The 14,993-nt window shown below is 39.0% G+C and overlaps 1 protein-coding gene across 1 annotated transcript; it reads left to right on the top strand.

The window, feature by feature from the left end:
- Positions 1–137: 137 nt before the first annotated feature.
- Positions 138–14,956, top strand: TMF1 (TATA element modulatory factor 1). Its single transcript, XM_057366357.1, has 17 exons — positions 138–404; positions 2,371–3,602; positions 4,458–4,561; positions 5,424–5,550; positions 6,469–6,574; positions 6,940–7,082; positions 7,760–7,926; positions 8,066–8,222; positions 8,695–8,787; positions 9,415–9,571; positions 10,267–10,459; positions 10,704–10,773; positions 10,857–10,949; positions 11,936–12,046; positions 12,598–12,744; positions 13,058–13,183; positions 14,013–14,956. The coding sequence occupies exons 1-17, from the start codon at positions 263–265 to the stop codon at positions 14,154–14,156; spliced, it is 3,312 nt and encodes a 1,103-aa protein (XP_057222340.1). The 5' UTR covers positions 138–262; the 3' UTR covers positions 14,157–14,956.
- Positions 14,957–14,993: the final 37 nt, after the last annotated feature.

The raw sequence follows: 14,993 nt of genomic DNA, 5'->3' as shown, positions 1-14,993 counted from the left end.
CGGGGCCGGACGCGGCTCCTGCGGTCCCGGCTCCTCCTCCCGGGCCGTGCCGGGGCCGGACGCGGCTCCTGCGGTCCCGGCTCCTCCTCCCGGGCTGTGCCGGGGCCGGACGCGGCTGCGCGGGGCTCGGGTGCGACGTGGATCCGGCGGCGCCTGCGCGGGGCCGCGGTCGCTCGGCTCCGGTCCCTGAGCRCCGTTCCCGGCCCGGTGCCGCCGGCAGCGCGGGGAGCTGCGGGGAACGGGCGCTGCGGAGCCGCCGAGGATGAGCTGGTTCAACGCCTCGCAGCTGTCCAGCTTCGCCAAGCAGGCGCTGTCGCAGGCGCAGAAGTCCATCGATCGGGTGCTGGACATCCAGGCCGAGGAGACCCCCTGGCCCGACGCCGTCATCCCCGACTACGGTGACGGTAAGGGCGGGCGGCCCGAGCCGCCGTGCCGAGCATCGCGGCCCTTCCTCTCGCTCGCCTCCTTCCCTGTTTCCCCCTTACCTTGGGGGGGTTTAACCGCTTCCCCACTGCCCAAAGTCCCCTCGGTTTATATAATTCAAAGCCCCCTCTGGTTTATATAATCTCTGGTCTCTCCCGTGCAGGGTGACAGCGGCACGAAGCCGGGGCAGGCTCAGCTCAGAGCCTGGCTGGTGTCACCAGTGCCCTGCTTTTATTGCATAGATAGCACTGAGCTTCATATCCCTGTTCCGCAGGGCGTTATTTATTTATTTTTTTTTTTTTTTGCTGAGGGGCTAATAATTAGTAGAAACTAAGTAATAAAAAATGGCAAATCGTGCTCTTTTCAGAAGCATGCGAGGGTTCACTCTTTGCGACGGGAAGGGCAGAATAGAAGCTGAAAGTCTGGTCCATGTAAACCAAGCGTCCACTCATCCTGGCTTCCAGTTCATAATCCTCCAACATCTGTTGAAAGGAATGTGGTGGTGGAAAAGTTGTCGTGGCTATGAGCAAGTGTCTCCCCTGTACGTGTGCTAATGGAGAACGTAAAGGAATGGTCAGCCCTAAGCTGCTGTTTCAAAGGAAAAAAGCAAAAAGGAGCCCTCTTCTTAACTCCCTCAAAATAATATCTTAAAAATAATAATAAAAATGTTTTAAAAATCATGGGAAACTTAAGTCATCTGAAATCAGTGTCCTTGTTACAACTATATCTAGAAGAACTGTGTGTATTTGGAGGARGTTATTTCCAGGTGAAGCCACAGCAGAGTGAGATTTTTGAAAACTGAAAGCTGTAACAATTGAAAGTTTTCCAGGTTGGTTGCTCAGCAAAGGTCGGTTTTGCATGTCTTTGTCCCTTTGTGGACTTGGCAGTCACTTCAGTAGTCCAGTGTCATGTTAAATTAGAGGCATTGTTTATAGAAAAAATGGGTTTTGCTTAGTTTCTCAAAGCTTTAGACTTGTCCTATCGTTTGTAAAATTTTATTTATATCTTAGTGTTTATAGTAGTTCTGTAATTCTACAAAGAGTAGCAAAGATCAATCTGCATCTGGTTTTCAGGGAAAACATACTTGTTTTTAAGAGATGTCAAAATATCTTCTGAATGTTATAGTAAACTCGGGACTTTTTCTGAAGTTGTTGAATCAATGACAAGGTAGCAATAAGTCAGATGTTTGTTGTAATAAATCGCACCTTTGTAGTATTTTTGGCAATGAAAATGGTAGTTATCTGAATTTGAGATTTGGGGCCAACAGCCGTCAACTCTTCTGAAAATGGAAGTCAGCTTTTAATATTGTAACTCAGTGTTTTTAATAGATTCTGCTGTATAGAGTGAGTTTGTTTTTAAGTAGCCTGAAATAGTTGTTGCAAAGATAAGTTTGTAAGAAATTGAATATTGTTTTTTGATTTACCTTTTTTACTTCAGATGCTACTGAAATTTAATGCTGAAATTCTTGTTCTTGCTGTTGACAAGTTCTGGAAAGCATGCAAGAAATACAGTAATAAGAATTGATGTTGTTTTAGGGCAGCTTCAATTTAATATTTCTCCACAGAAGAAGAAACTGCTTAGTTGGGGTGCTGCTGATTTTTATTGTCAGCTCCTTGCKGATGCTTGGGTGTGTGAGGGAAAATATGAAGTCTGTTAGAAACTGGAGGGCAAGAATCCTTACCATGTAAATTCTGCTACTGCTTAAAGCTTTTCCCCTCTGTTTTCTGTAATGGTGTGTGAAGTGTTTATGTGCTGTTTGCAGATAATTTTTAAGACCTAGTAATTTTTTCCTCCTTTTGTAATCTGTATAATTCTCTTAACTACAGCTTTTCAGGTTGTTTTGCCTGGACTTTTCTCCCTGTAGGGAAGCAGAAAGCCACATTTGCTTTTGCTTGCAGCTTTCAAAGTGAATTTTTTGCCTATCTCTCATTTTAAATTTTTTTTTAGGAACAAATTCTCTCATCAGTGGAGGATGGGACACAACTTCCTGGGGCTTAGGCTCAAGTACAGAACCCCAGAATCAGCCGATATCACCCACAGCCATCACAAAACCAGTGAGGAGGACRGTGGTGGATGAATCTGAAAACTTCTTCAGTGCCTTTCTCTCCCCGACAGATGTTCAGAGTATACAGAAAAACCCAGTGGTGTCCAAACCTCCAGCCAAATCACAGCGACCCAAAGAGGAGGTGAAAAGCACTTTAAAGGAGTCTCAAGACTCCARTCAGCTGGAAGGGCTGGTGACAACAGAGGCAGAAGTGAAGGATTCCCCTGYAGCTGTCCTGGACTTGAAAAGCCTCGATACTCCCAAGGAGAAATTAGAAGAGAATGCTGTGCTTAAATCTGATGTCCAGGATGAAGCAAGCACAACTGAAGTTACTGACGAAAAGGTGTCTTCTCTAAATTTGGAAGAACCTGAAAATTCTCCTACTGAAAAATCCAGTGTAGGAGGGGATGGAGCAGCACCTGAGGGCACTTCTCAGCCTCTTGCAGGCACAAAAGACCTGGGYTTGGAAGGGAAGGAGAGAAAGACCGAGGACAGACAAAGCAATACCCCATCACCTCCCATCAGCACTTTCTCCTCAGGCACTTCCACAACGAGTGATATTGAAGTTCTGGACCATGAAAGTGTGATAAGTGAGAGCTCAGTGAGTTCCAGACAAGAAGCTGCGGATTCAAAATCCAGCCTTCACCTCATGCAGACGTCGTTCCAGCTTTTATCCACGTCTGCCTGTGCGGATTATAATCGCTTAGATGACTTCCAGAAAATGACMGAGAGCTGTGGCTCCTCGGATGCTTTTGAAAGAATTGATTCATTCAGTGTGCAGTCCTTGGACAGCAGGAGTGTAAGTGAAATAAATTCAGATGATGAGTTATCAGGCAGGGCTTCTGCTTCAGCATCTGTGGCTGTCAGTCCTTCCGTGCCAAAGGCAGAAACGGTTGATGCCCTGAAAAATAAGTCTGAAAGCTTGAATGATGCTCCTGTGTTACACACTGAGGAAGCTGAGATGGAAGAGAGTGGGAGAAGTGCAACCCCTGTTAATTCTGAGCAGCCAGATGTTGTTTTGGTTGCTGCTGTGCAAACTGTTGAAGAGCAGGTTGTCAAGGAGGAGGCTGAGCCCCAGCAGGAGGCTGGGGARCAATTGGTAGAAGAGGACACTGAAAAGCAAGAGCTTAAAAAGGTAACTRAAACATGAATTGCAAACACACCCTTTAATTAGAAATTAAACTCCTGACATTTCCTTATGTTRTCCTATATCTGTTATATCAGATTAGTTGAATAAATTAATTGATGTTGAACTATCTGGCCCTGTAGAAAACTGTCCTTGATGGAGCAGTACTGGTGAAATTTCTGATCAGATAGTTGTGGGTTTCACCTGATCCACCTGCTTATCATTACTGTGAATAATGATAGGTGTGGCAAACAGGAGGCCTTAATAGATCAAATGTGTTACTTTAATTGTTTGGTGCTTATGTTTGTATGTTTTCTTGTGTGTTTGTTATTTATCTAAATTTAGCGTTCCAAAATTCACAGTTAAGGAATGATTTTGTTGCTGTGAGCTAAGAGCTTTTGACCCCAACTGAAAGTTTTCTTCCCTCATTTGAGGCTGTTCTGCTGCTTTGAGCTAATGTTTCACAGAGGAGACCTGCTAGTAAAAATAATTCTGTAAAGAGTGATAAAGAGGTATAAGGAACATTGTGAGTCTTAAAACTGTGGCTTACATGAAGCATTATAATATAACTTAATGTGGAATTAAATACCACTACTCATGATTTTGTTGAGGAACTTTCTTGAGCCACATGTGCTGATTTAGTAGGATTTCTACACCTGTAGAAAACAAGTCTCTGTGTTCAGGCATGTGGGAGAAACATGGTAATCCTCACTGACTTCTACCTCAAATTCCTGAAAATATTGACAAATTCAGTTTTAAATAATCTTGTGATGGAATGTGGTAGTGGGGGGGGGGGGAAAGCCTGCCCCTCTCGTGTTTTAACTGATGTTTCATCTGATGTTTATCTGTGAAAACGTTGTCCAGATGATTGATTCCTTAACTGAGAAGCTGGAGAAGAGGGAAACACAGTTATTAAGTACAAGCAAAGAAAAGGCTCGCCTGGAAGAAGCTTTTGATAACCTCAAAGAGTAAGTATGAAAATACACTCAGGAGAGGGTGTAACTGTGACTTTGCTGTGATAAAATCATAGATAATAGATAAAATGAGGAGCTTTATGACTTGAGCAAAGGTTACAGGGGRTGTACACTGTTTGAGAAAGGTGGAAACAATGATTGCATGTGCTGTGATGGGATTTTTTAAAAGATATGTATTTTCTTGGTGCCAAAAGCTTTCTTGGGAAGGGACTGGTGACATTTTTCAGTAAGCAAGCAGTAGGAAAGACAAATGTGGAGAGTCAGACTTTGTTATTTATAAAGATCTTTATTATAACACTGGATACATCTATTAAGAGACTGACTTTCCTGATACAGAGGGATGAACTAAGTAACTTGCTGATAAAATATGGGCAATGAAAGTGTTGAAGAAGGGCTGGTTGTAGGAGAAAATCTGAAATCGTTATTTAATTTGGTTGAAGTTGAAAGGGGAAAAATTAGAAAGTTACATTTGCCAGTTCACTGATCAAATACCGAGTTAAAAAATTTCCAGATATGTGAAGCTGTTGTTTAATGACTAAATTGATCTTAACTTAAAAAAATGCATAAACTTTTTTACTGTCTAGATRATTTGGATTGTGGTTAATTAGAAAGTACTTTAGTAAGGGGCAAAATGTTTTGTGATAGATCAAGCATTTCATTGTTTTCATGGGTAAATTACTGAATTATTAAAGATCTTTGATTAGGACTTCTAATATGGATGTGGGGAGTTTTGACTACTGCTTAATGTGTAATATAAATAAAACACTTTTTAAAAGCATTTAAGACAACCTGTTGCAAACTGTTCAGAATGTCACATAACTGTGCAAGTGTTCTGAAATGTTCATTTTAAATGTAGTGAAATGTTTAGAATGAAAGAAGAGAGCAGTAGCCTTTCATCTCTTAAAGAGGAGTTTGCTCAGCGAATTGCAGATGCTGAGAAGAAACTCCAAGTAGCCTGCAAAGAGAGAGATGCAGCTAAAAAGGTAATTTGGCTTTTTTTTGTGAAATACTTATTATTTTATGACACAATTGAATTTATTGAGGAAAATTAATAAAAATTAACTTAGAGAAAAGCATGAGGCTGAGAGGTGCTATCTTATAGTGTTAGTAACCAGCATGAGCTGTTTGCAGCCATCCAGGCTGCTTGGTGTTATATCTGGGTTCTTGCAGCTGTGCTGTGAACCAACTYAGGGAACTTATTTAAATTAGTTAAATTAGGTTGGGGAAAAAAAAGATTTAATGTCTGCTGTCATTCACCTTGTACCAAATACGTATTTGCATTGCTGAGGGAGAATGGCCTGGGGATGTGAGGAAGTGGTGAAGAATGGGAATGGCTTYTTTAGAGGATTAACTGGTAGGAAAATTAAGGGCTGATGACAGATTGATTTGGAATGAGCAAAGAAATCTGCAGCAGTAAAGTTTATGGGGTTTAATCTTGACCCAATGCCACAGCATTTCATTTGTTTTGTTTAATGCAAAAAAGGGAACTCAAATTTGTAACTGGAAAACAAATATTTTTCAACTGTTTGTCACGGTGTTGACACAGCAGTGAGTTGAACTAGAAAAGTTATCCAGTATCTATGTGTGAGTAGGATAGGTTGGTTTTTCTCTATTGCAAAAGTTTCAAGAAAATTAAATGGGTGGGGAAGTTGGAACAAATTGTACAGAGGATTTACAGAGTCTCAATCCTTGGAGGTTTTTAAAACTTGATGGAATAAGGCTCTGAGCAATCTGTTYTGATCAGATAATCTCCAGAGTTCCCTTCCAACCTAAATTGTTTTCCAAGCAAAGCCTTTTGAGAGGAAGGGCAGAAGAAAAAGGTGATCAGTGTAACTCACTGTGCATTTTTTCCATACATGCATTTTAATAAATGGTRCTAAGTATTTTATCCTATTATTTAGGAAGTAAAGACTGTTAAAGAAGAATTGGCTACTAGACTTAATACCAATGAAACTGCAGAATTATTGAAAGAAAAAGAAGAACAAATCAAAGGATTAATGGAGGAAGGTGAGAATTTACTTTTTTTTGGGCATTTTTCATGGCATTTCTACAGTGTGTACTGTAATACCTTTTAATTTTGGAAGTAAAATATAGTTGCTAAGTGAACAGCCCATTTTATTTTTTTTTCCCGACTCTATGAGCTTTATTTTCAAAGCCTTTCATGTCGTATCCTGTCTCACTGTAGCTCAGTGTAGCAAAGGTATCTCAGGATAAGATAGATTAAGAACTTGCATGAAAAACTGCAAGAATAAGTATTTCCATACTTACTGGTTTATTATTTTCATGGGACTGAAGAGCAAGGCTGGTAGGAATAGAGAGAGTCCATAGAATATCACCAATATGGACTAGCTTGGTGTTCATTTTCTTCACAGGAGAAAAACTTTCCAAACAGCAGCTGCACAATTCCAACATTATTAAGAAATTAAGAGCCAAAGAGAAAGAGAGAGAAAATACCAACACAAAACAGAGCAAAAAGATTAAAGAATTGGAAGAAGAATTGCAGCATTTGAAACAGGTGAGATATTTGTTGTGGTTTTATTTATTTTTTTTTAAAGCTTTTTATATTAGCTGCAGAGTTGCCTTTTGGGAGAGCTTTTGATCGACATTTTTTTATTTTCTGAAGAATTCTCTATTTGATAGAATCCTAGAATGGTTTGGATTGGAAGGCACCCTAAAGACCATGAGCAGGGACACCTTTCACTATCCCAGGTTGCTCCAAATCTGTCCAACCTGGCCTTGAACACTTCCAGGGCTGGGGCAGCCACAGCTTCCCTGGGCACCCTGTGCCAGGGCCTCACCATTTTGCATTGTTGGAGAACTCAGTTGTGATGTATGTGTGTAATTTCAGTAAAATTGCAGTCAGGGGTCTCAGCAGCTGCTTGCTTGCACTTGCACTGCTGTCACCATGTGAGCTGCCCAAATCCAGGGCACTACATCTTAGTTGGAAAACCTGTAATGATAGAATCAAAACCCAGTAGGAAGAATTGTGTGGAACTGTGGTGAAGAACAGCTCCCTCCTCTGGGGAAGGAAGGGGAAACAAAACCCTTCCCTTTTTGCCAAGTGTTAGATGGGTTTAGTCACTTTGTGTAAGTTCACCCCAAATTGATTGCCACTGTTGTCACTGTCCTCTGATAGTGTTGTCAGCCCCATTTCCTGCGATTTTCTTCATGTTTTTTTGTTTGCACTGACAGGTGCTTGATGGCAAGGAAGACCTTGAGAAGCAGCATCGAGACAGCATTAAACARCTGAACAGTGTTGTGGAGAGACAGGAAAAGGACCTGGCTAAACTTCAGGCAGAAGTGGAGGACCTTGAAGAAAGGAACAGGAGTGTCCAGGCAGCACTTGACAGTGCATACAAGTAAGCAAAACAGTCACACCTTCAGATTGTGACTCTTTYTTGTGCAATGCTTGTGAAATATTCAAATATAAAACTTTATTTGCAAAGTTGGTGTTGCTGTAAATGCATTGGRKTTTTTTTTGTTTGTTTTGCTCTCCAGGGAACTTGCAGATCTTCATAAAGCTAATGCTACAAAGGACAGTGAGGCTCAAGAAGCAGCCCTAAGTCGGGAAATGAAGGCAAAGGAAGAGCTTGGGYTGGCTCTGGAAAAGGCCCAGGATGAGGCTCGGCAGCAACAAGAAGCTTTGGCAATTCAGGTGGGTCTGAAATGCAGTCTGTAAAGTTTTTAATTCAATAAGTGACTGTACTGAGGTGCTGTGTACACCTGACRTAATGAACCAGGTGGAACTCGTTTCTGTGTACTCAGCAAACACCCACAGCATTTCTCTTCCATGGAACTTGTTCAGTCTTTGGGAGGGCATTTTGCCAAGCTTTAAAATACTAATTTTATTTAAAAATACTTGGAGTTTTACTTGTCTAAGAGAAATTACTTTGACAGGCTTTGTGTTAAGTTTGTAATACTCTTACCATGAGACAAGTTTTTAAGAACTTTAGTTAGAATTTTTAGTGATATATCAGTTTAACTATTTGTGTGCATGCAAAAATGAAGCCTTTACTTCTGAACAAACATATCCTGTCTAACACTGAAAATGGTGTAGGACTGTGGCAAGGAAAAGGTGATGATAGAACTTTTGGCAAGAGTTTAGTAACAATTACTTGTTCATTTAGGTGGCAGACCTGAGGCTGGCACTGCAACGTGCAGAGCAGCAGGCAGCAAGGAAAGAAGATTATTTACGACAGGAAATCAGTGAACTGCAGCAGGTACWAATACAAATAGATGATGTCAACTTGTATCTACAAGGAGGGCTTCTAAAAACCCAAAAATAAGATGTTACCAGGACAGAATCAGCYTGAAAGAGAGGCTTTATTTTCCTGGTAACCTGCAGTGGTTGTCCTTTACAGARGAGCATTAAAATGTTAATTGAAATKTTTTTTTAAATCACATTGTGGAAAAAAAATCATAGTTATTTATGATGCCTCTTAAACAGAATGCAGTCCTTTTTTAATATGAGACAAAAKACAGACATTAATTTTGTGATATTAATCTAAAATTGCTGGCATATATGATTTTGAATGATTCTTTATCTGCKTCTTAAAAATATTTCAATTGTTCTTTAGGACCATAATTATAGATTGTTGCCAAAATGTTTCAGATGATGTCCAGAGGTCTGGAATTTCTGGGTCCTTGCTGTATCATGTCTAAAAATGCTAAACTTCTCTCTTGGAATGTCAYGCTTTGCTGAGAGTTTCAAAACAGGTGTGAGATTGTAAAGCAATTGCAAAGCAGTGATTTTAGAATGTAAAGCAGTTGCTGTGTATTTAGATGGATTCTGTATTAATCTTTCAATCCATTATATGATTTTAAGCGTATTTAATTTGTTATTTCAGAGRCTCCAGGAAGCAGAGAGCAGAAACCAAGAATTGAGCCAAAGTGTTACCTCTGCTACSCGGCCCCTGCTGCGGCAGATCGAGAACCTGCAGGCCACGCTGGGAGCACAGACCTCTGCMTGGGAAAAACTGGAAAAGAACCTTTCTGACAGACTGGGTAAGATGGCTTTAGCTTTCACTGAACTGTGAGGCTTGGGTRAAGATGTGAGATGCTTGAAGGTCAATGTAAAGGGTTTAACAATTGCCCAAAGTGTAGATGGTAGGTCAGGAGAGATGAGCACCAAATGCTTTCCTGTAAGCAGATGGGGTGTAGGGTGTTATGCCAAGGTTTTTGGACAGGTAATCCACTGGTTCTSTTTAAAACACATTGAAACTTSAGATGGTAAGGTGTTTACAGCATCYAAACAAAGGACAAGCATTGAGACACTCAAAGTGTTCCAGGAGGAGCCTGGTGCTGAGATTCCAGATTGTGAAGTTTGGAATCATTTACTTACCCAACTCATAGTTAACGATACATGCATTGGTTGGTACAGTAATAATAACCTGTTGTTTAAATGAAAAATGTGTTAAAAGGACAAAGGTGGACCCAAAGAAACTATTTCMTTTCTGGAGGCAATTAGTTGTTGTAAATTGCATTCTGAAAGAGTTTGAAATCTCATTCTGCATTGGTTTGATCATTTGACTGTGTGTGGAAAATATTTAATTTCCCTTGCAAAAATACAAAATGTATTTCTAAGAAAGATTAGTTGAATATAAAAACCCCTCAAAATAAATTTTAATGTATAAATAAATGGTCCATATAATAGAGGCTTGATCAAAAAAGGTTAAAKTCCTTGTTTTTCTTACTATTAGGTGAGTCTCAAACTCTTCTAGCAGCAGCTGCAGAGAGAGAACGAGCTGCTACAGAGGAACTTCTTGCTAATAAAATTCAGATGTCTTCTTCTGAATCTCAGAATAGTCTTTTGAGGCAAGAAAATACCCGTCTTCAGGCTCAGCTGGAAGTGGAGAGAAACAAGTTGAAGAAAATGGAAAATGAAAACAGTAGGTGAGTTTATTTTTGGTTACCAGCATTTCTTTCTAACTGTGGTGAAATGGAGCGTTGATACAACTATGCAAAATGGTGACAAAATGTTGCTAGAGATATTTTGTTTCATACTAAAGATTGAAATGTGTTACATTCATAACATTTTGTAGCCTTGCAGCTGTGTGTTTTGAAAGAATATGAATATGCAGACAATGGAGCAGAGAATACTTATTTARTGACACTCTCTACCTCTTTCTCCATGTAGGTATGAGGTTGAACTAGAAGGGATCAAAGAGGAGTATGCAAAAACRTTGGAAGATGCAAAGAAAGAAAAGGTATTGCCTAGTTCAGCTTTAATTTCTGTCACGGTTGAAATCTGAGCTAGCAGGAGGTTAACAGCTTGCATTTWTTTTTGCAGACACTACTGACAACTCAGTTAGAAATGGAGAAGATGAAAGTTGAGCAGGAAAGAAAGAAGGCAATTCTTGTGCAAGAAGCAGCAAAGGAGAAGGTACCAAATACTAACATTTCTAAGTCTTATTGATATTGTCTTTATTTTTGTAGATAGCTGTTGTCTGAAACTTTCCRTAGTTATCTATAGCTGGCAGTTTATTTCCAGTGAAACAGGTGTTGTTAGACTCACTGAAATAAGTTTTGAGTAACAGTCTATTTAATCTGAGAAGAGATAAAATATGGATTTATTGTTTTGATCTTCTGTGTTCTGAGTGCTCTTGGATCCTTTTTCTTCTGGAGCTACTTGTTTTCTTTGCTTAGACTACCAGCATTGCTTCCACTGAATTCCTGTTTTGTTTCACATGACTGTGTGTAATGTACCACATGCTTTAGGGCTGAAGTCACAAGTCACAGAGCAATCCTCAATAATCATTAACTTCATTACTKCTAATTAGCAGTTGCTATTCAAGTAAAACTATTTTTGTTATTTGTTTCTTACTGTCTCCAGTCCTAAAATCTAAGTGCTTTCCCCTTCAGGGGGTAGCAAGTTATAGATGCTGCCTGATAAAAGGGGCCAGTCTGTTTGGAAGGGATGTCAGTAGCATGTGAGAAATCCCAGAATTTAATTAATATGCTTTATTTAAAAAGAAGAAAGAGGTCTTAACATTCCTCTTAACATTCATTCTTCTGGGTGTGAGAGGTTCTCTCTGTGATACATTTGGGTATAAAAACTGCCTCTGAATCTCCCTTGGCTGCTTGAAAGAGAAACTCTTCTGATAATTTGTAATAAATTCTGTAATTTGCAGCTTCTGTCTTCATTTCCTGAAAAGTCTGARAATTTGAACATAGGCTGGAAGTGTTACAGCACAGGAATTCTTCATTGTTGAACTTTCATATGTTTAAGGGATGGAGAAATAGAAAGTTTATTTATCACATAGTGTTCTAGAGCTGTTGGTGGAAAAGACAGGCTCTCTACAGAATGTTTTACCTCATTGTTACCTTTCTTTTTTTTCTAACCGGTGATGTTGAATGTCTCTTTTTAAGGACCGAAAGTCATTTACAGTTGAAACTGTATCAAGTACTCCCTCAATGTCCCGCTCCAGTTCCATAAGTGGGGTGGACATGGCAGGTCTTCAGACCTCTTTTGTCTCACAGGTAGGGTTGATCACCTATAAAAGCTTTTTTTTTTTCATGACAGACCCACTTACTTTCCTTCCCAAGAATTTTTATTAACATAGAAAATTGATCTTCCAGAGTGTATTTGCCTTAGACAAGGTAACTTCTTGTGTAGAAACATCTCAAACCTGCTTACAAGATGTCTGTGATTGTAAAACATATAATTGATTKCTCTTTATTTGCACTCCTGGTTTAGGGCACACCCCAGCTCCCCAGGCAGCAATTACTGGCTGTTGTGCTCTGTTGTCCTACTGCTGCTCCTTCCCTGTCAATCCAGTTAACAATGGCAAAGTTAAATGGCACCTTTGGAGGTGTCAGGAGAACTTACCAGTAGAGAGCTGTCCCAAATTGTACCTATTCACCATAAACTTTTGTTTTGAAAACAAGCTTTAAGTATTTAAATGCTTGCCTAACATAGTGTAATTTTAAATCTTGAATTATGTCATACTTAAGAGARGGAAGATTCCAAAGTGGGTATATTTTTGTCTTAATTTTAAGTTTTTTAAGCTTCTTTAACCTTCTGTTTTTAGGATGATCCTCATGATCATTCATTTGGACCAATAGCTAGCAGTGGGAGCAATCTCTACGATGCAATAAGGATGGGATCGGGTTCAAGTATAATTGAAAAYCTTCAGTCACAGCTAAAACTAAGAGAAGGAGAGATTTCACATCTACAGGTACCTTTTCAGAAAGCTTGATCACAATTATGACAATTCTGTAAACCTGCACAGCTGTGCAGGGATGACCATGAGAAGGATTTGTTGCTTCCTTTTTTGTTTTGGCAAGGATCTATCCAGAAAACTTAACTTATCTGAAAAATGAAAAAAACCCAAACCACTGAGATTTGAGGAGAAAGTGAGAGTGGATCTGAGATGTGCAGTTTCACAGTTTGGCTTAAGAATAAGCCTTAACTATTGTGTATTTTGATACTTTTTTATAAATAGAGTAAATTCTATCCTTCTTCTATTTGTTTTTTTTTGTTTACTTTAGCTGGAAATTGGAAGCCTGGAGAAAACTCGATCAATAATGGCAGAAGAGCTGGTTAAATTAACAAATCAAAACGATGAACTTGAAGAAAAAGTGAAGGAAATACCAAAATTGCGCACACAGTTAAAGGTAACTGTATTTGTAGTAAATCCATTGTAAAGTGTAGATAATTGCATTTCTTTAGGAATAGTCCTATTAGTTTAGGAATATATTCAAATCTGTCTCTAATCATAAGTGACTGAAGAACCTGGTTTTTGGGTTTTTTTTTTCCTTCTTTTATATAGTAGAATCTAAAAATGCYCACTCCATGGTTAGGGAGTCACTTCAAAACAGTTTTTGGAAATGTGTGCTATGCATAAGACTGTGGGCTAAATCAGAGAGAGACCTTTTCTGTTTCTGTCATTTAAGACACTTGTCTGGAACAGGACTTTTTAGTTGAGTGAGTATTTTGATAAATAGTATAGATTTATGAGAGGTTGATGCAGAAGCTGAATGCCTGTTCAGTAAAGATAAAGGGAACAGGACAAGTGATTGAAGCCTAGTGTTAAAGAATTTAAACTGGCATATTTGAAAAAATGTTGGAATAATTTTTCAATACAGAATGTTGAATCTTCTCATGAAACATTTCACAAACTGGTCATTCCTGTAGTCAAACTGCAGTTTTCTATCTGATTTTAATGCTTATAGCAACTGAACTTTAAGGTGCCTCAGTATGTCCTCTGAAGCCAGCACAAATTCTTTTTACAATCTTTGGAATATCTTCCTTTAATGTCTGGAATATAACTCTTGCCATATTCAAAGCACAAAGCATTTTTGAAGAGTTTACTGTGTCCTTCACTGTAGTTACACTTAGATAAAGTAATGCTGCACTTATTTCCCCTGGTAGTGTAAAACACTGTCCCAGCAGCAACTTCTTTGAAGTTGGAAACCAGTGAGATAACAAACTGTGTCCTTGCAGGATTTGGATCAAAGATACAACACGATTCTCCAAATGTATGGAGAGAAGGCAGAGGAGGCTGAGGAACTCCGATTGGATCTGGAAGATGTGAAAAACATGTACAAGACTCAGATAGATGAACTTTTAAAACAAAGACAAAATTAATTCCTCATGGAACTCTTAACATTATATGGTGACAGACTGTAAAGATAATTGTTTCTGTAAATGCTGAATTTAAATGTCTTGTAAAAAAACCCTGTATTATAGAAAGTGTGACTATATAATAGAGTTCATATGTTGACAGAAGAATCAATGCTTTAAGTGTCCTGTTCTGTCTGCAGTTAAATTATTTGTGCAATATTTAAATTCTTTTCTTCCATCATCCCTTTATTTAAGATTTTGCTAAAAGGTGGGTCATTTTACTTGTAAACAGCAGAAATGGTGGTTGTTACCTCCTGAGACAGCACTGGAAGGCATGAGTAGTACTAAAGCAGCTGTTCATTCATCGTTTCTGTAAACCTATGAAAATCATGTTAGAAGGCTTTCTTAAGTGTTCTTCATATGAGTCTTTCTAAAATCTCATCAGTTAATTTTTAATAACAAAGTAGCAGGGACTTGCTGTCTGAAGCATAACTGGTGGATATTTTTATGACAGGAAAATCTTAGATTTGTACTTGCAGCATCTGAATGTGTCAKGGTGATTATTCTTAGACAAATCAGATTAGTCTGGCTACACTAATTCCTCTAAAGCAGAGTGTGAGACTTCAAATTACAGCTTCATCTTGTATATTGCTTATGTTCTTGTGAGCAATCTGGAGACAACAGCTCTGCTTGTAATGACAAATGTGYTCAACTTTTAACACCAGAAATCTGAGCTATTAAATATATATTCTAGATTTAGTAGCTGATTTTTAACAGCAGCTAAAACAGTGCAGAAGAATGCAGAAAACTAATGTTTTTAAAAATAATTTGCTGCAGATCTCATGGTTCTTTTTATATAAG

The sequence above is a fragment of the Malurus melanocephalus genome, unplaced genomic scaffold (genome assembly GCF_030028575.1).
Source record: "Malurus melanocephalus ecotype Western Australia unplaced genomic scaffold, MMel_1.1 scaffold_64, whole genome shotgun sequence".
Classification (NCBI taxonomy): Eukaryota; Metazoa; Chordata; class Aves; order Passeriformes; family Maluridae; genus Malurus; species Malurus melanocephalus.
This window is presented reverse-complemented; position numbering and strand designations above follow the sequence as displayed.